The 25,692-nt window shown below is 47.0% G+C and overlaps 1 protein-coding gene across 13 annotated transcripts in view; it reads right to left on the bottom strand.

Moving 5' to 3' along the window:
- The window catches only part of FARP1 (FERM, ARH/RhoGEF and pleckstrin domain protein 1), a 309,639-nt gene that overhangs the window by 53,235 nt on the left and 230,712 nt on the right, over positions 1 to 25,692 (bottom strand). For all 13 annotated transcript variants that reach the window (XM_086330336.1, XM_086330340.1, XM_086330332.1 and 10 more), the window contains 8 exons: positions 18,331 to 18,428; positions 12,288 to 12,402; positions 11,287 to 11,434; positions 8,292 to 8,387; positions 5,870 to 6,033; positions 4,973 to 5,041; positions 2,340 to 2,415; positions 1,002 to 1,254 (listed from right to left, as the gene is read on the bottom strand). In XM_086330336.1, coding sequence (XP_086186462.1) covers positions 1,002 to 1,254; positions 2,340 to 2,415; positions 4,973 to 5,041; positions 5,870 to 6,033; positions 8,292 to 8,387; positions 11,287 to 11,434; positions 12,288 to 12,402; positions 18,331 to 18,428 — 1,019 coding nt within the window. The remainder of the gene's footprint in view (positions 1 to 1,001; positions 1,255 to 2,339; positions 2,416 to 4,972; positions 5,042 to 5,869; positions 6,034 to 8,291; positions 8,388 to 11,286; positions 11,435 to 12,287; positions 12,403 to 18,330; positions 18,429 to 25,692) is intronic.

Below are 25,692 nucleotides of genomic sequence, written 5' to 3'. Positions count from 1 at the left end.
TCCTCCCCAGGGAAACCCTGGACTCCAGGTTTCCAACCTTTGGGGACTGGTCCTCTTGTCTCCTCATTCATCCTCCTCTCTCTCCTGGTTCAGAGGCAGGCCACCCAAGGACTTCTTTGTCCTCACCCTGGAGGGGGAGCTCAGCACGGCTGGGTTGCCAAACACCAGGGGCTGGCTCAGAGGGTTCACCATTTCAGAATCTGAATCGCTGGATTCACTTCCACTGCTGGTGGAGCCCTCGGTCATTTGCAGAGGTGCCTTGCCAGTGGTACCCACTGACCGCGCCATCCTTGAGGCTGGACCCATGAGAGGTGTACCATTAGCTAGCATTCTACCTCCTGAACCAGCCAGGCCTCCCTTTCCAAGGCCATCAGGCATATCCATTGCCTCCGAGGTTGAGGCTACCTGGCTAAGAATGAGTGGATCTGTCTCTGACTTGTTATATCTCAGAGTCTTTAAGTATGGCCTTTGTGAGCTGGGGGAACCGTTTTCATAATGGGGCTCCTGGCTTGGGAAACTCTCTCCTCCCACACCTCTCTCTCTGTGGTCATGTGTGTTTTCAGAAACATAGCCTTGAGACCCGGTCCTGTCCCAGCTCAGACTTGGACTTGAACTCCTGCTGCTGGGAGACAAGGGAGTGGCCAGGGGACTGTGACCGCCTGAACCTCTGAACATCTCGTCTATCAGAGAGCTGTGTCCTGGGAGTCTGGGGCTCCCACTCAGATCGAAGCTGAGGTCTGCTGAGTCATCGTCAAGGAATTCTCTGGAAGGGGGCCGGGAGGACTTGGCAGGGTGAGGGGCAGCCCGGGGCCTAGCCTCTATTCGCCTCTCATCATCCCTGGATGGCAGATAAACGCCACTGGTCACGTCAGCCTCATAGTTGTCATTTGTTTGGGACCGGGACGCGTGCTCCCTGAGCAGGTCGGATTCACTGTCTACGTCACTGCAGTCAATGAAAGGAATGGACGCGCTGCTGCCTCGGGCAGCCTCGGATGCTGGACCTGTGCTTGGCTGCGGGGGCCGCGGCCTACTCTGCTGGGGCCTGTCCTTAACGAGCTCCTCGTCTTCCTCCGCCGCCGCCCCGCTGGCCCCGTCTCCCTTCGCGCTCCCGGCCGGGCTCCTGGACGGGCCGGGGCCGCGCTGCCGCTCAGCGTCCTCGGCCGACGCCGCGGTCAGGTCCCCGCCCTGCGGGCAGCTCTGGCCGCCCGGGGGTTCAGAGCCTTCTCCGAGGGTCAGGCTGACACTCTGCTGAGCCTGGGGGAAGAAGCGGGGTGGGGGTGGGGGGGGAGATAGAAAAGGGAGCCGTTAGACCCCAGCGCAAAGAGAGAGCAGGCAAGACGCGGCGTCTAACGAATAGCAGAGCCTTGCGCACCAAGTGGCCAAGGAATGCTTGGGAAAGCCTACCCTCCGGTCCTGGAACAAAGCGCCCTGGCACTAAGCGGGCCCTCCCAGGGGTGTCTCGCCAGGTTCCAGAATGTTCTTTCAGGGTCCCCGGCAGCCCAAGCGAGGCAGGGCCGCAGCATTCTAGGACCCGGGGTCTCCCGAGTTTTCTTTGGAACAAGAGCGCCCTTCCCGCCCACAGGGGGCTTCCCGAGGTGGTGTGGGGGCAGGGGGAAGAGGAAAAGGCACCCGCCCAGGGGCCCCCAAAGCCAGTTGACACGGATTTCAGACAAATGACAGAAACCATCTTTGTTTCAATGCCCAAGGGCAGGAATGAGCTGGTCACGGCTCTCTTTGGAGTCACACAATGAAATCGCCTTCGTGTGCTTCCCCAACAAAGGTCTTATTCTCCTGTAGAGAAAACCCTGAGAGCACATCCAGAGACCAGCTCGGGGCAAATGAGCTCTGGCCACCCTCAGAGCAAGAGTGATAATGGGTTCGGCTGCCAACTGTGGGCGCTGCGGTGTAACACGAGCCCTGGGAACTGGCCGCTTGGTCCTCTGCCAGAGCGAGGTTCTGACCTTGGCACCGAAGGGGAGCTACACCCATCCCTCGAGAACTAGGTTCCTGACACCCGGCCACAGCTGGAGGAGGAGGGTGGGCTTGGCTCTGGGGGGCCCCACCAGCCCTATGCTGAGCTCAGGCCAACAGACAAACATCCTCGGGAGCAAGGGCGTGGGAGGGAGAGGGTCAGGGATACAGGCCGGGGTCTCGGAGCCCAGGCTTCCGAGCTGAGGAGTGCAGAGCCTGAGGCTTGCCGGGGTCAGAGCACAGAGCTCGACTCCCCAGAAAACACCCCTGAAGGGTGAAGGATGAAGACCTCAAAAGCAGACCCGGTCCCCAGCAGAGGACGTCTGGTGGCAAACAGAGCTATGAGAGCGGCTGACACCATCACTGACTTGTTTCGGCACTTCTGAATTTGGCTCTGACGGCTGTGTAGCAAGGCTTCTGATGGAATGGATCTTGCTGTGTTTCCTGGGAGAAATCACACAAGACAGACCAAATTAGATGACGTGTTTTTTTTTGTTGCTATTGATTAAAAAAAAACAAACAGCACTAGGTACTCACTCAATAGGGAAGGCACCTAAAGTAGCCTGGATAAATGATCCCTGGAAACAGACGCCGCCACCCCTTCTATAACACCCGTAGGATCCAGGGGTTGCTTCAACCTTGAGCTAGTTCTCGGTGTCCCTAGCTTCTGCTGGATTGGTCCAGCTGGTTGGGAGCACCAGCTACTGAATGCTCACTCTCTAGTTGTGGGAAATGTCACCGGGAGGGAGAAGGTAGCTGCACTCACAAAAGCTCTGAATTGCAAGCGATGGTGTGACTATACGAAATCAATTTGCGTGCTCTGGGTAATGATTTTGTAGATCAGTTCTGTAATAGAGGCCACTGGCACTAATCGGCTGACTCCTTCGCAGCCCTCGGTTCGGAGAAAAGGCCCTGCCCCAGGAATGAATTTATAGACTCCACAGTAGAAGAAGCTGGATTTCAGTGCCACCAACACCTCCCCTTTAATCTTTTCTTTCCCTTAGTGAGTTGGGCCCCACCTTCCCAGGGAGCACGCATTAGCAACCTTTAAGGCACTCACACACATGTGCTAAGCCACTCAGTTGTGCCTGACTCTGCGACCCCATGGACTGTAGCATGCTAGGCTCCTCTGTCCATGGGATTCTCCAGGCAAGAATACTGGAGTGGGTTGTCATTTCCTTCTCCAGAGGATCTTCCCAATGCAGGGATCGAACCCAAGTCTCTCATGTCTCCTGCATTGGCAGGCGGGTTCTTTACCACTAGTGCCACCTGGGAAGCCCATTCACACACATGAAACTGTAGAGAGATTAAATTCCAATGTCTAGCCAGCTTTTCTTTAAAATACTCCAAAGTAACACACCAAAGCTCTGGAGCACCCACATTCTGAGTCGGAGAGAGCAGGGCCCCTTCTCATATGATCCCCAAAAGACTAATTTAAATCATCTGAAAAAATGATGGGGTTTGTTACATCTAGATAACCTTCTGAACCTTACGTCTCTGGATACGGGGAGGTAGAAACAAGCCCAGTTCTGAATCACGACAATATACAAGGATGGTCACGGCAGTGTGTTTGTTTCAGCAAAGCAAAACACCCAACAACCCGAATGTTTGTCAACAGGGAATCAGATAAATTAAAAATAATACTTTCCGGATACCATAAAATGATGAACCTAGATCTCAAACTCAGGGTAGGGTTTAAGAAGTAAGATGCACAATTATGTACAACGTAATACTGCTTATTCAAATGAAAAAGGACATCCCCAGGGAAATTCTGCCTGTTCTCTTGGGTGCTCGAATATTTCTATTAGAAGTAACGTGAATTAGGTACTTTGCCTCTGGGGAAAGGAGGAGGGGCATAACGAAGGCTGTTGCTTAAAGGGGGTTTTTCACTGCATCCCTAACCACGATAGCTACGAATAAAAGAAGAAATAAAACCCCAGGAACAAAATATTAAAAATGTTACTAGCTAATTCTAAGTAGTAGGAACATGCATGCTTGCTGTATTCTCTGTGCTTTATTATACTTTTTAAATGTGTTCAAGTGAAAAAAGGAAAACATTAAAACAAACACTTGTAATTCTCCAGGTAGGAACACCAGAGTAGGTAGCCATTCCCTTTCTCCAGGAGATCTTTCAGATCCAGGAATTGAACCTGGGTCTCCTGCATCGCAGGCAGATTCTTTACTGTCTGAGCCACCAGGGAAGCTCTGTTACTAAACAGTCCTTGGTGAACCAACATTTCATCCCTTAACCCTTTTCTTTTAGTCCCTCTAGGCAGAACAATGCTGAAGGGCAATTGGCTCTGGAGCTGGGTGACCTGGGCGAGTTACTCAGCATCTCTGAGCTAATGTGTCCCAGTCTTTAAAAAGGGAAGAAAATAGCACTGACCTGGCAGAGATGGCATAGACTCCTTAAGTTCATATATCTAGGGGACTTGGGACAAGGTCTGGCATATGACAAGAGCTACCAGCATTTGCTAACGACAACAACAAATTGTTTCTCTTCAATCAAACTTCATCGCGTTAAAAAGTGTATAGAACTCTACTCAGTACAGTACTCTGTAATGACCTGCAATGTAGATTCTATGGGAGTAGGATACAAAAAGAGGAGCTATATGTATAACTGATTCATTTTGCTGTACACATCAGAAACTAACATTGTAAACAATGATACTCCAATAAAAATTAATTAAATAAATAAATAAAACTAAAGAAAAGGGGTTGCAACTTTTCCAATTGAAAAAGATTTCATAGAAATACTGTCAGTTCAAATCCCCGAATATCTAAGGACTCAAGGGTGAGTAGGTTTTCACAGCACTGTATCCCCTCTGTAAGCTGCTGTTCCTCCTCCATCCCTGTCCCCTGCCCCCTTCCCCTCACCTCGGAATGAGGGTCTGCAGCTGTTCTTAACACTGAACAGGCAGGGCCGACCTGTGGCCCACCCACCCGTCACCCACCGAGAACGATTTCCCTCAAACAGAAGCAGCACTGACGTTTCTCTTACCTTTCAAACTGCACTTTCTTATGTCCGCCTTCTTTAACATAGTCGAGAACCTGCTTCTGAGTCCGACCACTACAACGAAGACCGCGGGTGGGAAGGGAGAAGACGGCAAGGCATTCTCAGGTCACGCTCAGCCCAGCCCTCTGCCCTCTTTGCCTCCCCTCCTCCCGTAAGCAGTCCCAGGAGAACCTGTGCTTTGCTGTCCCTTCTCCGTCTTGATATTTCCCTTATCAATATATAACAGAAAAAAGGTCCAACCACCCAATAATCCTGTGTTTGGTTATGGAGCAACCATCCCAAGAGCCTGTATACTTCACGAAAGCGGGACAGTTCTAGTCACCACACATGCCAATGCCTAGGATGGAATCTGACACGCAGCAGACTCTCAAGGATTTATTGAAAGACTGAGAGAAACTGAAGCGACGAGTCTACACAGTCTTTGGTGAAGATACAGCAAATTTTTTTTTTTTTCCCACGTGGACCATTTTTAAAGTCTTTATTGAATTTGTTACAATATTGCTTACATTTTATATTTTAGTATTTTGGCTAGTGAGGCATGTGGGACCTTAGCCCCCGAATCAGGAATCCACACGCACTGCATTAGAAGGCGAAGTCTCAACCTCTGGACTGCCAGGGAATTTCCTCTACAGCAATGTTAACAAGGCACTTTCGCTTCTACCTAGAAAGGGAATTCTTTGTGCACTAGAGAGCTCCACTGGGAGCTGACCATGGCCGGGTAGACAGCCTCGTGGCCATCTAAGATTCAAATAGAACACAACTAGGAGCCTTCTAGGATGACCAAGCAAACACCCAATCTGCCAAGTTGTCTTGGAAGATAACTTGAAAGTCTTGGGGAAATGAATCCATGATAAACGTGGAGATGGGAAGTATAATCCTTACCTGAACCGAAACGATGACCCTCGGCTAAAGAGAACGGGCTTGGGCTTTGGCTTGGGCTCTTCAAAAAGTCTAAAAAAGGCATGATGTTCAACACAGATTTTCCAGAAGGACTTGCAAAAATCCCGACTGGCCATTAGAAATTCCAAGGTATCCTGGTACGAGCTCTAAAAAGAGAAGAGACCATCATGGGTTTTCCCATTTCCACAGATGTTCAGTTGAAAAACAGGCAAGGGGGCAGAAAACAAATTTGTCCCATAAAGTTTCAGCCATGTATTCCATTATGACATGACCATAAATCCACATTCTGAGTAAAATACAGGAGTTCCTTACGATGCCATATTGTCGTCTTTCAACCATTTTCTTCCCCACTTAATTCCTTAGAGGAACAGACAACGGGACACTCAGTAGAAATCAACATTCCCTTTGACTGAATTCATAAACAAATTCTGTTCATTTGGCTTACATTTCCTTCTTCAAAAAAACCCCAAGTACCAAAATTCCTTTTATGTCTCCTTAAAAGAATCGAAACAGTTTTTCTTTCCATTCTCTCTCTCGTGGTTCATGCCAACTTTGAATATTGTGCTTAAGCCTTTCCTCCATTAAATAGCGTAAGATTCCAGCCTCCAGGTGGCCCCAGGGACCGTACAGGAAATGAACATTTTTTTTTCTGGGGCACAAAAGTATCAGTCAAGGCTGAAAAATTTATGTCCTTTGATTTGAGAAAGGGGATATGGTAATTTTCTACTCCTAGGCTGAATGCTCCTAATTTAAGTGACCAGCTTATGTAAACAAAGGTTACCACAGTCCTGAACATTCCCAGCAGTCCCAGCTATTTTGGGGGAATCTCACAGTTCTGTTTCAACTTACAGACAAGTCAGGCTGTAGTACACAGTCTTTTGGACTCAAAACACATTTTCTCATACAAAATAACTTCCAAGGGTGCCTGCTTCCCAGGTCAGGTCATAAAAACCCATTTCATCCATACTGTATCCAAACTACTATAAGCCTTGTTGGTGTTCAGTTGCTCAGTCACGTCCAACTCTTTGTGACCCCCATGGACTGAGGCATGCTAGGCTTCCCTGTCATTCACCATCTCCCGGAGTCTGCTCAAACTCATGTCCGTTGAGTCAATGATGTCATCCAAATACCTCATCCTCTGTCGACCCCTCCTCCTCCTGCCCTCAATCTTTCCCAGCATCAGGGTCTTTTCCAATGAGTCAGCTCTTCACACAAGGTGGCCAAAGTATTGGAGATTCAGCGTCAGTCCTTCCAATGAATATTCAGTGTTGATTTCTTTCAGGATTGAGTGATTTAATTTCCTTGTTGTCCAAGGGACTATAAACCTTCAGTTCAGTTCAGTCGCTCAGTCATGTCCGACTCTTTGCAACCCCATGAACCGCAGCATGCCAGGCCTTCCTGTCCCTCACCAACTCCTGGAGTCCACCCAAACCCATGTCCATCGAGTCGGTGATACCATCCAACCATCTCATCCTCTGTCGTCCCCTTTTCCTCCTGCCCTCAATCTTTCCCAGCATCAGGGTCTTTTCAGATGAGCCAGCTCTCCGCATCAGGTGGCCAAACTACTGGAGTTTCAGCTTTAACATCAGTCCCTCCAATGAACACCCGGGACTGATCTCCTTTAGGATGGACTGGTCGGATCTCTTTGCAGTCCAAGGGACTCTCAAGAGTCTTTTCCATCACCACAGTTCAAAAGCATCAATTCTTCGGCACTCAGCTTTCTTTATAGTCCAACTCTCACATCCATACACGATCACTGGAAAAACCACAGCCTTGACTAGACGGACCTTTGCTGTCCAAGAGACTATAAACCTAGACTGCCATATAATCTTTTTCCTCCCATGGGAAAAAAGTACTCCAGTTCTGGCTGGGGACACCAGTGCTCTGTCATCACCTCCTCCACCCTATTTATAGTGGAAGGAGAAGATGCTTTCTTCCTTTTTAGACCCAGTGCCACGTGAGTAATATCTTTAGAGGGTCTGTGGGCAGCCTGTGTGGGACGAGCTGGGTCAGTTCCTGAGAATGCACTGTCAGGGGTGGGTGGCCCCTGGATGGACAGGGACTGGCCTGGAACACGGAAGAATGCTGAACGGGATCTGGAGGTGACTGAGGCTGGAGACACAGCGACTACAAAGTGGGGTTGGGGAGGGGGGCGTCAGATGTGCACACATCTGTGCACAGGGAAGTGACTCCTCCCAGGCACACATCTGTGCCCTGTCTACTGATGGCAGCTGTGGAGCGGCTCAGCCTTTGGACACACCGCACAGACCAGCAGACTCCTGGAGGGCTGCTGGCCTCGGGTTCCACCTGCGCCCTAGTGAGACCCACTCCACCCCGAGGTGACTCAAGTTCACTTGAGGAACATCAAATCCTGTCCCCATGGAGGTTCCTGAGAGGCACTTACGTTCACATCTGGGCGGAGCTTGATAAGAAAGCGCTTCCTCTTGAAGCTCAGCTTCCGCACCTTTGCCCAGTTGAAGGCATTGATCTTCGTAAAACCCTGAGGAGAGAGGCATCAGCTGGTGAGCCGAGAACTGAATGATAAGCAACACGGGAGCTGGTCTGCTTTACTCCCAGGGATCAGAAAGGAGGGCTGATGTGACTGTTCATAAGAATGCTTCCTGCTGCAGAATTCCAGGGCTCTGTGGCTGTGAGTGATACCCGCTCCCTTCCTAGATTCATTGTTCTGCACTAATTCTATGATCTGACTTTCACACTTAAGTCTGCCTCCAGGGAGAGAAGAGGCTGGCCAAGCAGCTGATAAAAGAGAAAGATAAATAAAAATAATAACCATGACAACCACCATAATTATTAGCGACCATCACTGAGCAAGTGCCAGGTATGGTCCCAAGTCCTTTACAGGCCTTTTCTTGTGAAACCTTACGTGAAAGCCCAGTGAGCTGGGTTTATCTTCATTCTACCCATGTGGAACTTGCAGCACGGCAAGATTTTAATTTGTTCTAAATCATACGGTCCCTGCAGCAGAATGAGATTCCCAGGCGTCTGCCTAAACCAGGAGCCACAGAAGCAACAGAGCAGTTAGCAATCACACTCTGTCCACACTGCTCTGGCCCCTGGACCCGGCCGGCTTCCCGCAGCATGGGTCAGAGGGAGACCCCACCCTCGGGGTGTCTCTGATACCGGAGAACAGTCTCTGGGAGGGATGCATGTATCCTCATCTTCAATCACCAGGTGGGATGTGGGGGACCCACAGAGGGGAGCCCCCATATTCCAGCTCCCATCTGTCCCATCCTCTCAGCTGAAATTAGAATTCCTCCAGCCCACTGGAACACCAGGACCATTTGTTTAAATTGGCTGGAATGAAGCAATTAGGCACTGGCAGGAAGATTAATTCCAAGACACAGTCCTTGTACATGATTACATTACTGAGCAGTTCTCCACATTTCAAGTGTCTCAAACACAATCAAAGCAAATTAATTCAATTGTGAGGTATGTCTTCCCCGTCTCCCCCCCACCACCCTGATCTTTAGAAATGTTGAAGGGTTTTAATTTTGAAATGGGATGCTAGGACTGACAACTAAATTGTTTTATTGTCATTTTTTTTCCCTCATCGGGGACTCCTAGATTATGTCTGTGGGTCAAGGACTGTTAGGGACAGTCACCTTCTCAAACGCTACACTGCTCTTAAAATATTGCTTCCTAGTGTCTCAGAGGAAACCTACTTCAACTTCTCTTGGGACATGAATCTGTAGTGATTAGGGTTCACTGTAAACATCTGACGGCTTCCCCACTGGCTCAGTGGTAAAGAACTCACCCTGCCCAATGTGGGAGACCCAGGCTCGACCCCTGGGGTCAGGAAGATCTCCTGGAGAAGGGAATGGCTACCCACTCTAGTATTCTTGCCTGGAGAAACTCATGGACAGAGGAGCCTGGTGGGCTACAGTCCAAGGAGTTGCAAAGAGGTGGACACAACTAAGCAACTAACACACAGATGCAGATAAACATCTGATACAGGAGAGACAGAATCCCTGGTTATTTTGGTAAAATACAAAGGGGGAGATGGAACACAATCCAGCAGAGTTCAAAAACAACTTTAGGTCATGCATGAGTTTACACATTCGAAACACGGTGAAATCTGACCCTACTTCATGAGCCAGGCAGATGCTTTCTTTATATCCCTTTGAAACCGAAGCACAGATTATCCACTCTTGTTTAAAAGAGAAGCCTTGAGGGATGCATTGCCCAGCACAGGGAATCCAGCCAATATTTTCTAACAACTTTAAATGGAGTATAATTTATAAAATACTCAATCACTGTGTTGTGCACCTGAGAGCAATATAATACGGTAAATCGATTATAAAAAAGAAAATTAAATTAAAAGTTCTTCAATTAAAGAAAAGAAAAAAGTCTTGGGGAAAAGCTTTGAGGTGGTGCATATGTTCCCTGTCTTGATTTCATGGATGGTTTCATAGGATATACAAGGTTAAGAACTTACCCATATTAAAGAATGGCACATGTTAAATGTTTGCATTTAATTGCATGTCAATAACACTTCAATGGTATTATTAAGAAACAGAGATGCATTCATCAATAACATTACAGCAGCGCTGTGATCAAGGGTGCACACATTTCAGAATGCAGAGTATTAAGTCCTTTCATAAAACACAGGTAAGGGTCCAAGAACAGTATGTTTTGCTGCAAAATTACAGCAGGACATGGACACAGCTTCTAGGAATTCATAAAACTGCTGTATCCTCTAAGTTAGGTAAATGTGAAATCATCAAGCTGACTTAGGTAAAATCCAAATCAATTAAAACAAACAAACTCCAATTAGGTTAAACAAATGAGATGAATATCATGAGCAAGTGTGGAAAAGGTGCTTATTTTGTGGATCTGAAATCTCGATTCCATTCAACTATGTTCTACGTTAGGTCCACAGAGAGATACAGATATCTGCGATCCTACAAGGTCAATGTGCTAAGTCACTTTGGTCGTGTCCGCTTCTTTGCAACTCTATGCACCATAGCCTGCCAGGCTCCCCTTTCCATGAGATTCTGCAGGAAAGAATATTGATTGGGTTGCCATGTCCTCCTCCAGGGGATCTTCCCAACCCAGGGATCAAACCCACGTCTCTTACATCTCCTGCACTGGCAAGTGGGTTCTTTACCACTTGGGAAGCCCACAAAGTCACTAAACACAAACAAATCTGCAAGCACGGATTCCCCAAGCAGAGCAAGGGCAAAGGAAACCCAGTCTGCAAGTGTGAGGGCACGGAAAGAAACAGGAAACCTTCTAGTCAGGTTTGCCTGTTCCCTTCGTCACCTAAAAATAATTACTGGAGATCTTAGCCTGGACCACCCAACATGGATTCAGAGTTGAAGGGTCAACTCTTATCTCTCCATCACCAAGGGAACCGAGCTGGTTCTAAATGCTCTTACCTGAAACACTAGAATCCCCGTGTTGGCCACGGCCAGGTTGATCTTCGTGCCTTCCCGGTCCTTGGCCGGGTGCAATCGGACGCCGTACATCTCCAGTTTGCGGGCAATCTCTAGGAGCTGGAAATCCGATTCTGCTGGTGTTTGTCCACTGACAGTACAAAAAAATCAAGAGAAAGGCCAGGAGATTTGAACTCCCTGTGTCTATGAACTCAAGATTAAGCACCTTGTCCTGGCAAATAAAAAGGTGTTTCATCACTAACAATGGGGCTACCTGATCAGACGACACCTGGCCTCCAGTTCATTATAACTCAAAGTCAAGCCAGTGGAACAAAAGCTGTATTGCTTGTGTTAACACAAAACCCCCAAAGTCTATCTCATACTCGGCCAGTTTTTCTGGAATCTCAAAGAGTTTCCTTTAAGGTCATATGAAAGCAAAACACCATCATGCTAAAACAAGTTTCTAGTCACTTAACAATAGCCCTAAATTTGCAAAGTTCAAGGCAACACTCTATCAAAACCAACTATCAACCAGGACTCAAATGCTTTCCTTGAAACGCAATAACAAAAACAGGAGGCACAGAGAATAGTTGAAGATATTTTATGGATCAAAAGAAAGAAACCAAAATGGAGGTGGAACAAAGGTTCCCCATTTCCACACTCTTTTTATGCTGTCCCGAGTTCATGAGGTCCCCTTCCTGATTTCCTGTACTTGGTCTTACACTCTTTCTCTTACTCAAAATCACAGGGTACTAAAATGCCAGTGTTATTCTTGTCTTACAAAAGAGCAAGGAAGGAGTCCAGGGGTGTGGTCTTGAGTGGGTAAGCAGCATCTCTGAGAGTCCAGGACAAGTAACCACACTGACTAAGCCTCTGGGCTCTCCTCCCTCCCTCCCTCTTTGTATATTCCTTCCCGATACTTACTCTGTGCGTATGTACAGGTACTTAATGAATGTCGGAGGACAGAGAGAAACAGCTCAGAGGAAGCAACAAAGGAGACTTACATGTGGTTATGGTGAAATTCCACGATTTTGTCTTCTAGCGCATCTTGCTGAGGTATGTACTTATTTTTTGCTAAATGTTCTCTGTCTGACGCCTCATCAAAATCCCCAATCTCAGCTACAAAGAAAGGGAGAAAGAAAAACCAGCCACATACGATTAATACTCCACAGTTTGTTACATTCCCAGTGGGCTGTTCCCCAGCTAGTAAACTGGAAAAAGTAGCCAAGAACATAAGGCGATCCCAGCTGGTGAGTATCCTAAGGGCGAGATGTGAGAAGCTGTGGACGGGAGGACGGATTTAATAGCTCTGCCACTGTAAGATGACAGTTTCCACTTTCTCTCATCTCTACCCGTTGGAAAGAAAACTTCAGAATCATTCCTCTTTGGCCATCCATGTTCCTGGTTTTCTTTCCTCCCCACCCAACTAGGGGTTGCTTCTACTTTAGGCAGTAAATTCTAAACAAGTGGATCAAAACATTCTGATTTCTAAATAATTTAGCCCCAGAATTTCAGGACTTGACAAAATCGACTTTGGAAATGAACATATAACAATTAATGCAAAGCCTAAATGCTTTATCATGTAGAGAAAAGATGATTGTAAATAGGAGTAAAAGCACATAGTGGGCTTCCCACGTGGCTCAGTGGTAAAGAATCCACCTGCCAATGCAGGAGACATAAGAGATACGGGTTTGATCCCTGGGTCAGGAAGATCCCCTGGAGAAGGAAAGAGCAACGCACTCCAGTATTCTTGCCTGGGAAATCCCATGGACGGAGCAGCCTGGCAGGCTACAGTTCACGGGGTTGCGAAAGACTCGGATACAACTAACCAGTGACAACAGAAGGTACCTAATCTAATTTGGTAAAAACATATGGCTCTTAAATTTTGTGTAGTCTTATTATCAGAAATGACCCAACAGACTGCAAATCCTTACAAAATTTTCATCGACAAGAAAGAGGGTGCCTATTTTTCTCATGTAACCTCAACACAGTCCCCTAATTGGTCTAACCTGGGAAATTAAAGGATCGAGCTTTAAAGTAACCATTGTACCTTTAACAACACTAACTCCAGCTCAGTTTATAGCAATTCAGTACAGATGGGACAGTGTGCCTTATCATATAGGCTGTGTAACAAGCTTAATAAAATGAGCGGAGCCCAGCTGTTTAGAGGAAAGGCAAGTTAACCGTTGCTATGAAACCCACCTTTCACTTTGTCTTGTGAAGCAGCTCGTCACACTTTGGGCAATGCACCCTGGTAATCACGCAGGATATGCACTATATGTTGGTATAATTCACATCCCCGAGAATATTTGCTTTGCACCCAACACTGCCAACTCACCTGGCACCAGCTGGGCCACTCGAACAATCAATCACTCGCTAGCTTCCGACTGCTATGGCAAAATCAATATTATTTCCTAACTGCCCTTTCTTAACAATTTCCTCCTCCCAAAGTTGCCAGTTTCTGTCACAAGGATGACATGGGAGTGGGGGAACCTCCCCACCACACTGCCACCACCCACTGGTGGCCTTGATGATGACGGCACTGTCTTTTTGGAAATCCCTTCTATCCTGGCTCAAAAGAGCCCAGTTCATCTCATTATTCAAAGTAACGGTATTCTATCAATTCCCTATGAAATATCAAATTAATGAATACTGAACCATCATTCCCAGGGGAAATAAGAGCTTAGGTTCCTCCAAGAATCTTGAAACACATTTTCATCAACTAGCTGAGTTTTCTGTATGCTTCTGTAGAAATACATCCTCTTTTATGCACTGTGTTGATTCATTACCATTGAACCCACAGACAACAGCACTGTAACTCATGCCCGAATGAAGCAGATCTGCACCCATGTTTGCTTTTCCACGTGTGCGTGTGGGCTCGGACGCTGTCATGTCTGACTCTTTACGATCTCATGGACTGTAGCTTGCCAGGCTCCACTGTCCAAGGAATTTTCCAGGCAAGAATGCTGAAGTGGGATGCCATTTCCTCCTCCAGGGGATCTTCCCAACCCAGGGATCAAACCTGCATCTCCTGCAATGGCAGGCAGATGCATTACCACTGAGCCACCTGGGAAGCCCTTATTTCTCCAAAAGGCACGTCAGAACCTTCCTGCACTTAAGAAGACTACACAGTGGTTCAGCAATGATACCTAGGGGCCATTTAAACAGGGAAATCACCAACAAAGCACAGAAACGCAAGAAGTGTGGCACTGAATGGATCACGGAAAGGATACTTGTTTCCAGTATGAGAGCTGAAACCAGAAAGCAGAGCATCACCTTCTCTGGCCCCAGCTGGGGAGGTGTGTGTGGGAGGTGACTCAGATGTTTTTACCATCTTGTGCATGTCTGCACGTGACCACGAAAGCACCAAAAATGCTAATTCTGGGGCTACAAAGAAACGTTAGAGAGCAGGTGCCTTTGCAAACATGAAATCTACAGATAATGAAGACTGACTGCATATGGTGAGGGCGAGTGAGGACTCACCTAAATCCTGATTTTTTTTTTTTTTACGAGTTTTGAGTTTGGGTTTCTTAACATACATGGATTTCAAAACACAGTCTTTTCCATAATTCAATATAAGAGTTAAGACTTCCAGTTTGTCCCCTGGCATCAGGGCCAATACACCTGAACTGTCTTTTCCTTGGAATCACTTGCCTTTCAGCTCCTAAAATGCAAGGACAACATGACTATGAAATTTACTTTCTCCCACATGCTTTCTTCTTGGAACTAGAAAGTGGCACCTCCTTATGTCTGGAGAATTTGAGAATTGATAAGTGTTCAAGATATGACTTACTATTTTTTAATCAGAGGTGTCAGATTAGCTGATGTGTTTAAGCTAAATCGCCTCAGTCGTGTTTGACTCTTTACCATCCTGTGGACAGCAGCCCACCAGGCTCCTCTGTCCATGGGGTTCTCTAGCCAAGAATACTGGAGTGGGTTGCCATGCCCTCCTCCAGGGGATCTTCCTGACCCAGGGATCAAACCCATATCTCTTATGTTTCTGCCTTGGCCGATGGGTTTTTTAGCACTAGCACTACCTGGGAAGCCCTTATATCAGCTGATGCATACACTGAATTCCTTATCTGTCTCCTCTCAGCAAAAACTAAAAATAACAACTCCAGATCTTGTGATTTTCCTGAACTCTCATGAAGATGTGCTTAGGCAAACTTGTGCTTGTATAACCTCAGACTGGATGCACATACAACCTGCTGAAATGCACCCCAGTTGGCCTCCACGCTACACGAGAGGTCCTCTTATAAACAGGCCCACCTAGTGTTTGAATCTTCTCTTCATCAGCTCGTCCTACTGGTCTTCTCAGAGTCGATTAGGGAAAATTAAAAGTTTGAAGTTTGTACAGGGGATATCTAAGACCAGTAACAAAGGAACCAATGAAAGATATGTCTGAAAGATGACAGTGAATTCAAATGAAAAGAGGAAAATTTTTAAAAATCGGATTGCGTATATAGGAAAAGATGAGATGAAAATACAGCTCAGTAGAGATAATTTTCCATCAGCATTAATATCACTTTCTGTAGAAGGGAGATGAACTGACCCTTTCTACAGTACTGATCATGTAAATAATTATCAATCATTTAAATAAACACACCATTCACAGAAGATTCTCCTCCTATGTATGATGTATGGTTTAGCTGCTAAGTTGTGTCAGACTTTTGCAACCACCTGGACTGTAGCGCACCAGCTCCTCTGTCCATGAGATTACCCCGGCAAGAATATTGGAGTGGGTTGCCCTTTCCTTCTCCAGGGGATCTTCCCAACCCAGGGATCTAACATGGGTCTCCGGCATCATAGGTGGATTTTTTACCAACTGAGTCACCAGGGAAGCCCGATACAATGTGTGGGATGCTCAAAAACACAGAAATAGGGCTTTGTAAGTATAAGAATATTCGAAGTGTGTCACCAAACTGCATATCAGAGAGAAGGGAAAATAGCAGGAGTACTTCTGGACCCAACTATTTCATCTCCTGTGGAGAATTCAAGATTCTCAGGGGATTTCTGAGCCCTTGTTGATGTCTGAGGGTGAAGGGTCCGTTGGAGCAAGCACACGGCTTTCTGGACTTCAGTGACCCTCCACTTCCCAAGTACGTGGTTTACTCTAACCACAGACTTTAAAAAGGAAGGGGCCTAAGAGAAAGCGGGTACAAGACTAAATGGCATCAGAAATGGTTGAGTACCCTCGGAGACATTTCCTGAAGTGGCTGTTCCAATCAGGAAGTTTTATTTCAAAATTTCCCACTGTCTGGAAAGGGAGGGCCGCAGGTGAGCGAGAACAAAGAAAGGTGGGTGCGTTTACTGAACTCCTAGCGTATTCTGAATCCCGATGCTACCGCTTCATTTTCACGGCTGTAGGAAATAGATTCTATTAGGCCCCTGTTCCAAAGGAAAGAGGTGAGGGACTCTAACTTGCAGGCTGATCAATCAACTAAGAGCAACGAGGACTGCCTGATTCAAAACATTGCTCACTTCACTGTTACTGTAAGAAGACAGAAGACCAAACACATGAAAGGGAAAAATCAGGTAACTGTCTGCACCGAGGTGTCCTCAGTTTAAGATGGGGAAAACAGCACTGAGCTCATGGGGGTTGTTACAAAAATTAAATGAGATAATACACAAATCTGAGATAATACACAGAACTAGAACATGGTAAAGTCTAATAAAGATTACTTTTTTGAGGGGGGGGCCTGTCTTTTCTTTCTCACATCATTTTTTTTTTTTCAAAGAAGAACACACCCATCTATTAAGTTTGGTAGATATTCAACAATGCCAATGTTCAAAAAGGGCTTCCCTGATAGCTCAGTTGGTAAAGAATCTGCTTGCAAAACAGGAGACACCGGTTCGATCCCTGGGTTGGGAAGATCCGCTGGAGAAGAGATAGGCTACCCACTCCAGTATTCTGGTCTGGAGAATTCCATGGACTGTATATATAGTCCATGGGGTCGCAAAGAGTCAGATACGACTGAGCGACTTTCACTTTCATGCACACACAAAAAAGGTAAGCATTGTTTCTACAAATACCTCGTCATTTTGGACTAAAGTAGTTTGTTGACTACTAGGAGTGACCCTTCCTACAAGCCTGTGGAGTCTTGTTAACTGGCACTTGTATGGACAGGCTGGGCCTGATTACATGGGATCGCTTTGTATACAATGGAAATTTTAAAATGGTATGACAGTATTTATATACTACTGTTTATATATGCTGACCCTGGTCTATGTACATAATATCCTTCCTGAAACATAATGTGTGTATTTGAAGTAACTTCTGCCTTACCAAGAGAAACAAAATGCCCAGGTGGGTAGTCAATAAGCCTTAGAATGAGCACAATCTAATTATCCTTTATTTAGTGTAAGAAAGTTAAAATGTCTACTTCAAGCATCACTTGGATTCTATCCAGGGTCCTGTGTCTTGGTTTACTGAACTCTTGAGCAGAGTATAGGAAGGGAAATCTTTGACAGTTTTATGTCTTATGTCTGAAGGCTAAAGTGTCATATTCAATCATGAAGATTAAATCCAAGAACAGGACAGAACTAGTTTCGTCTACTTGGCCACCGTCCATTCAACTGAATTCGAGTCAGCTGAGTTTTCAACAATTGCATCTTCCATCTTGAAAAGCACAGGCAACCACCAGGACACAGAATTCCCAGGTCAACGTTTGGGGGAGGAGGGTGAAAGCGTTAGTCGCTCAATCAAGTCTGACTCTTGGTGATCCCGTGGACTGTAGCCCACCAGACTCCATGGAATTCTCCAGGCAAGAATACTGGAGTGGACTGCCATTCCCTTCTCCAGGGAATCTTCCTGACCCAGGGATAGAACTCAGGTCTCCTGTACTGCAGGCTGATTCCTTCCCGTCCGGGAAGCCCATGGAAGGACAGGAGTATTAAATGATGTTAAGAGTGCTGTTTTCCACCCTCTAGCTTCTGTGCTAACGCAACGTAAGACGAAAACATTGTTTTTAGATGTCGTTTTTCCCCCAACCAAGCAGATCGCGGTGTATCTCCCACACGCTTCCCGAAGGAGATCAAAGAACTTACACTGTACAATGTGCGAGATCAGGAGGGCAGCGCTGTTGTCATTACACGCCAGCCTGCCTTGAGCCAGGTCCTGCTTCACCTGCAGAGCGAACAGGTACCTGCAAACGGAAGCAGAGACGGGAGTCATACACAGAGAGGTGGGCGTCCAGCGAAAAGGGCAGAGCGTTTCCGCAACAAAGTCAGGCTCAACCGTGGCAGCCTTTACAGCGAGGACCTGGTGAAAGGTACATAAACCAGGGAACAAGAAAAGTCTGCACAGGTGGGATGAATTCCTGGTGCAACTGGCTGCAATGTAAATATTCACACCTCCCTAAAAACACTCTTGGGAGACATATGCCGCAATCTTCACACAATGAGTGATGCACTTCATTTTATATGGAGAGATAACAACCATAAAAATTAAGACTATAACTTACCACCCTGTATATTTTTGTGGGGCATAGGACGCATTTAAACTTTTCTCACAGATCAGTCAAATATACTAAAAAAAATGGCTCTATGGCTCAGACAATAACAGTAGGTTATTATGGTTAGGAAGAGCTTTGTCGATGGAATTGGAAACACACGAGTATCTTTTTTTGTGGTGGAACAGTCACTCAGCTTCTTCCATAAGCTGCCAGATGTGTAAAAATCCATTTATTTAAAGATTCTTTTCTTTATGTGGTAGAATGAAGCTAGTAAACATTTTTAGTGGAAGAGAAAAGTGGATTTATAAATCAAAGAAATTAAGTAAAACCAGGGTGATGTTAAAATTGATTTGAGAATATCAATATGAACTCACAGATTTGTAGGAAGATATTTGCTAGTTTGGGGCTTCTCTGATGGCTCAGATAGTAACAAATTCACCTGCAATGCCAGAGACCTGGGTTTGATCCCTGGGTTGGGAAGATCCACTGGAGGAGGGCATGGCAACCCACTCCAGTATGCTTGCCTGGAGAATCCCATGGACAGAGAAGCCTGGCAGACTACAGGCCACGAGGTCGCAAAGAGCTGGACACGACTCAGCACAGTTCCTTCCTTCCTTGCTAGTTTTGTCCACGGTCGAGAAGAAGCATCACACTGGCAGCAAGCAACCCTCAGCAGCTAGATTCTGGCTCTCACACAACTACCATTTGAAGGATATAAAGGCAGGGAGAAACGGTAGATTCCAGGCTCGGAGGAGGGAAAGGTACAGAGTGAACCTACACTATCTAGTTATGCCAGAGGGCAAACAGCTTGCAAATATAAACGGGCTCTATTACAAGGGAAAAAACCTGGAAGGGGTGTCCACCGGCCAACACTGGGACAACTTAACAGCAGCATGAAGGGTTAACGTGAATCAAAACACATGGGACTAATGAAATTTCGTTGAGTACATTATAATACTCAGGATAAAAAAAAGAGAGAAAGCAGGAAAAATGAACTGTACTACCATTTGAGGAGTCTGTTAAAGCATTCTGTATTAAAAATTGGTGATAGTGAAAGTTGCTCAGTCGTGTCCGACTCTTGGCGACCCCATGGACTCTATTCAGTCCATGGAATTCTCCAGGCTAGAATACTGGAGTGGGCAGCCTTTCCCTTCTCCAGGGGATTTTTCCCAACCCAGAGATCTAACCCAGGTCTCCCGCATTGCAAGCAGATTCCTTCCCAGCTGAGCTATAAGGGAAGCCCAAGAATACTGGAGTGGGTAGCCTATCCCTTCTCCAGCGGATCTTCTCGACCCAGAAATAGAACTGATGTCTCCTGCATTGCAGGAGGATTCTTTATCAACTGAAACAAGGAAGCCCAATATCAATATCAAGGAAGCCCAATAAAAATTGGTAATCTAAGGCAGAAAACTGGGCATGTAATCTGTCTCTCCTGTAGGAAGAGTATTTCATGATATATGGATAGGTGGCTCTAGTGGTAAAGAACCTGCCTGCCAACGCAGGAGACCTAAGAGATGTGAGTTCAATCCCTGGGTTGGGAACATTCCCTGGAGGAGGACATGGCAATCCACTCCAATATTCTTGCCTGGTGAATATAGACGAGCCTGGTGGGCTACAGTCCATTGGGTCGCAAAAAGCCAGACACAATTGAAGTGATTTAGCATGCACAGATACTCCAGCTAGATGAGGCAAAATTCTACTTTACAGAAGAACACCAACAAATAACACAACAAAACAACAATTATAAAACACTCATCCTACAGCCTCTAAAGAAATTATTGACTCTGGCAAGGATTGTTCTTGGTGTGAAAACCACTTAGGCGTTTGGACATTTGAATGTAGACAAACTCCCAAAACTTTCCTTCAGAAGGGAAAGGTCAGAATGCTACCACCCTAACTCCGCGATCAATCTCAGCATCACTAATGAAACAGAAGCACACGGCATCGCTTACGAGGGGATTCTAGTCAAGAATGTGTAACTTATATCTGTCAAGCTTTTAGAACTGAGGTCTAGTTCGCAGGGAATACAGAAGACAGAGAAATAAGTTAAACAGGAAGCAATCCGACAAACTTAGGAGGTGGGTTATCTCACAGTACAGCTGGTCCAGTTTTTTCAACAAGATGGTACCACAAAGAAAAAGAGAGTCTGCTAGATTAAACAGGGTTCAAAGGCTGTAACAAACAGTTGCAATGTGGGGTCCTCCAGTGAATCTCACTTTAGATGAGCAGACATAAATGACATCTGGGCGACAAAGGGGGACATTTGAATACAGCCAGGGTATTAAATGAGATGAAAAGTACATGTATATACACAGAAAAAAAATCAGAAAAGCTCTCCCTGAGGTGCTAGCAATGCTCAGCTCTGGGCAATAGGAACATGGTAGTTTTATCTTCTTAGTCACATTTATCTAGATATTCTAAGTTTCTACACTGTACATGGATTACTCTTGTAACAACAAAAGGGTCTTTTTAATTTTTTAAAAAAGGGCTTTTAGCAAGACTAACCACAGAGGTGTCCTGAAGAATCAAATGACATAACACATGGAAAGCACAGTGGCTAGAATAAAAGCATTCAATACAAATTAGCAATTTTAAAAAACTGAATAAGAATGAATCCCCTTTAAGTCATTTGTGTGCGTGCTAAATCGCTTCAGCTATGTCTGAGTCTGTGGGACCCTAGGGACCGTAGCCCATCAGGCTCCTCGGTCCATGGGACTCTCCAGGCAAGAACACTGAAGGGGGTTGCCACGTCCTCCTCCAGGGGATCTTTCTGAACCAGGGATTGAACTTGTGTCTCTCTAAGTCTCCTGTGTTGGCAAGCAGCTTCTTTACCACTAGCACCACCTAAGTCATGTAGGACCATGAGTAAGAACTCAAGAACTACAGAGGCATTTCATAACCAGAAAAACACAAACACCCAAAGGTCTACCAGTTGACAACGACCTTTCCCTAAGCCCCCATAATGTTCATTCATTCATTCATTCTCCTTCTCTGTCTCTCTCCCTGGGAAGTCAAAGCAGAGTAAAACAGAGCGTACAGAAACAGTCACAACATCAGCACACAGGTTTACATGGGAAGAGGTGGCACAAACCATCTCTCTGGATTAGGCTGTGGTTATTGTTTTTTGAAGCCAACATTTCTTAGAACTACAGGCTTTATTTCTTATCTGTGTAGGAAGAACGTGTGTTTTAAAAGCATGACATTGCAAATGTAACCAGCTATCAGTTTAAACAAAGGACCCTGCGGTCCAGAGACAGAACTCAGGGTTCAGGGCCTCTGGGGAGGGTCTCTTGTGGGTGTCAAGAGGGTGTGGGGTTCCAAAAGCTGCCCTCTTTCATTAGAGTGCAAAGCCCGAGCTACAGGATGCAGGAGGAACCTGTCACTCCCTGATTACGCTGACTCTTCCTGTCCTAAGGCCCTTGTAATCCCACTGGGCACCGTGTCATCTTGTAATGTCAGCTGTTAAGTCAGGCACGCCGGCTGCAGGGCTAACTTCAGAAATTCAGCAGCACTTTCTGCACCATAATTGAAGCAATTCCCATTCACAGGAAGTGCTCAGAGCAGAAATCAACTGTCCTTGGCAGAAGGGTGGGCATATGAGGGGGTAGGTGACGACAGTGGTGGGGCCAGAGGGCTGTCACTTCCAGGGCCCTAGGGGGAGGAAGCCACACCCCTCGGAAGCCATGTTTTAAACACATTCGGGAGCTCTTACTCTTTCTGCCACTTACTCAATGTATATGACGGTGTCCCAGCCAGCCAAAGACAACACTGCAGCAGACCCTGCACGGCAGCAAACTCAGATAGGTGCCCTCCGCTTAGAAGAACACAGCCAGGGGACTTCCTTGGCCGTCCAGTGGTTAAGGCTCCGCTTCCACTGCACGGGGCAGGGGTTTGATCCCTGGTCAGAGAACTAAGATCCTGAGCGTCACGTAGCGTGGCCAAACCGCCTCCCCGAAAAAACACAGCCAAGTAGGAACTGGATCCTACTTAAGATGCGATGTTCAGAGAGTACCATGTCTGACCTCACCAGCATAGCCAAGTAATTCCCAGCTAGGCCAGAAGAAAGCCTGGTAATTTCTTTTTCAAAGACCCCTCCTAAGTGGTTTTAAATTTGCACCGAGGAGTCAGTACTTAGCTCCTTCCAGATGCTTGAGACCTGGTGTCAGGAGAGCGAGAGATCCAGTGAGAATGTAGTCCAATAAATAGAAAGGAATTCAGCCTCTTGTTTAACAGCGAGATGCAATTCAATCTTTGATCTATACAGACAGGGAGCTGAAAGCTATTCCTGGAGGCCCGAAGAATTAGCTCCAGGTCGAGTGCGCTTCAAGTCCGCTCAACGGCAGGCAGGCCCATTTCCGTCTGTCTCGCTCTCATCCGCATGTCCCTTGCCTGAAGTACTGTCCCCACAGGGCTTCTCCCAGATCCTCCCTCCCTCACCATCTGCCATGGAAAACTGCCAGGAGTCTCAGTGGTCACATTACCAGATTTCTGCTTAAACAGGACTCTGCGACTGTGGGAGTTGACCCCTTGGATCTGGGAGGTCGCCTTCCCGCCACGTATTGCAGCAGGGCAGAAAGTGATATGGGGCTTCTAAACTTCCGATCAAGTTTATCAACCCTGAGCCAAAGGAATTCTCTCGTCGGGAAAGACTTCTAAGATGTCAGTTAACTCTGGGAGTCAGAAAATGGCAATAACAAAACCCCCAAACCTGCTTGTGGCAGTTGAGGAATTTATCAGATTGGTCAGAGCAGCTGTCAAGATACCAGGAACACACACACACGCACACACACACACACACAGCTGACTGGTCACAAGCTGTATGGAATTTTATAACCAGGACCAGAAGGGTAGAAAACTGCCAGGTCTCTAGAGAAAACTGAAAAGGTGCAAAACTCATTGCAAAGTAGAATGGGGATAAAGGTGCGGGGAGTGGGGGTGAGGTGGGGGGGGGGCGGGATTTAATGCTGCCAACTCCCTAAGCAGGATGAAGGCCCAGTGAGATGCAGGAGGAAAAGGCTCATTGCCGGCCAACAGCTGGACTCGCCTTTAGATTCATTTCAATGTTCTGAGCTTCGAGCATTGCACATTCCAACAACAGGAAAACCAGGCCCAGAAACCGACACACTAGCCCGATAACGACACGGCATGAAGATGCTACTGGGGTCGGCCCCTCCAGCCTGGAACTTGGGGCAGGGGGGTGCAGCCCCAGCTGCTTCTCCTTCACATGAAGCGTCCCAGCCATGTGGGTCCCAGAAGGCTGACGGTTTCTACAGGTCCCGGTCACATAACTGCTGCTTTCAAGGGATATAAGTGGAGGAAATCAACCAGTGGTGACTCATTCAGAACATAATGTGCTTCCATGGTGGTCCAGTCGTTAATGAGTCCACCTGCCAATGCAGGGAACACGGGTTCGGTCCCTGCTCTGGGAAGATTGCCCCTGCCGAGAGGCGGTGGAACAACTCTACTGAGCCCGCGCTCTAGAGCCTGGGAGCTGCGAGGAGAGAAATCCGAGTGCCTTAGAGCCCGCGAGCTGCAACTCCTGAGCCTGTGCGCCTAGAGCCTGTGCTCTGCTACAAGAGAAGCCACCACAACGAGAAGTTGGGCTCCGCAACCAAGAGTAGCCCCTGCTCGCTGCAAGGAGAGAAAACCTGCGTGCAGCAATGAAGACCCAGCCATAAATAAGTAACATACAAAGCCATGGGAAGGGGCTTCCTGGAATCGCACGTTCGAGTACCCAGTGCCCCTCTTGATGCAGCCCTGGGATGCTCGGCAGGGACCTCCCACATCACCTGGCAGCAGCAGACTCTCGACTCTCACTCTCCCCAATCCTCTACCTTCCCTCCACCTGTCCCCATTCTAGTTATCACCCACCTGGTCACTTAAGTGCAAAACCTAAGCATTCCCTCCACTTCCTCACCGTCTCCACTTCCAACCCAGGACAAGCTCAGAACGACCCCACCTCCAGCATGTGTTCCACATGCGTGCGTCTCCTCCACTCCGACTCGTACCACCTCCCCTGCCACCATCACCTTGGCCTGGGTAGCTGCCGTTTCTTCTTGCCACCCTCCCCTCGGTATCCACAGCAACTAGCCTCTCAACACTACTTATCATCCGGCCTCAGGCCCACCTCAGTGCACTTTGCGCTCCACGTGCCTGCCACGAGAGCCCTCTTTTCAGTCTTTGAACATCAGGTGCCTCTTGTGATCTTGGGCACTGCCTAACCGTTCCGTCTACCTGGAAAGTTTGTCCTCTGAAAATGACCAACAGATCCTTGTTGCTTTCTTAGCCCCAGCATCCCAGATCCAACACTGTAAAGTCATCAGAAGTCAAGTCTCCTTCTATCACATCATCTACTCCATTACCTAAAGCCTCTTACCGTTATCTGGTATTTTTCGTGTTTGTTTAATTACTGTGTCTGGTCCCAGGTGAGTCAGGCCTGTCTTTTCACCAGTACATCCCCCGTTCCTGGGACAAGGCTTTCACACTGTGTACATTTCATCACTATGGTTGATTGACTGCCTTCACCCTTCTGATAAATCATGGTCAACCACCCAAGATACTGTGCTCTGTACCGAGGGATGAGAAAGATGTGACAGCCTTCACTGGGAGCAGCTAAAGCTGAAAGGCAAGTGTGGCAACAATCTGGCTGGTCAGACTAGCGTACTTAGTCTTGAAAGGGAGGCATTTTATCTTCACATATTCCCACCAGGCTCTGCTCTCTTTTAGAACAGCATGTGCTTGCTGCAAATTATAAAATGGGTAATGTAATAGTAGGGCTGAGGATGATGGCATCCCTACTGGGTTCAGAAAATGACTCCCCTGGTGGTTCAGATGGTAAAGAACCTGCCTACAGCACAGGAGACCCAGGTTTGATCCCTTGATCGGGAAGATCCCCTGGAGAAGGGCGTGACTACCCACTCTAGTATTCTTGCCTGGAGAATCCCATGGACAGAGG

This window comes from Bos grunniens, chromosome 12 (assembly GCF_055505025.1).
Source record: "Bos grunniens cultivar Pamir isolate PY7600 chromosome 12, Bosgru_T2T1.0, whole genome shotgun sequence".
In the NCBI taxonomy this organism is placed as follows: domain Eukaryota; kingdom Metazoa; phylum Chordata; class Mammalia; order Artiodactyla; family Bovidae; genus Bos; species Bos grunniens.
The sequence above is the reverse complement of the archived record's forward strand: the minus strand, read 5'-3'. Positions and strand labels throughout refer to the sequence as shown.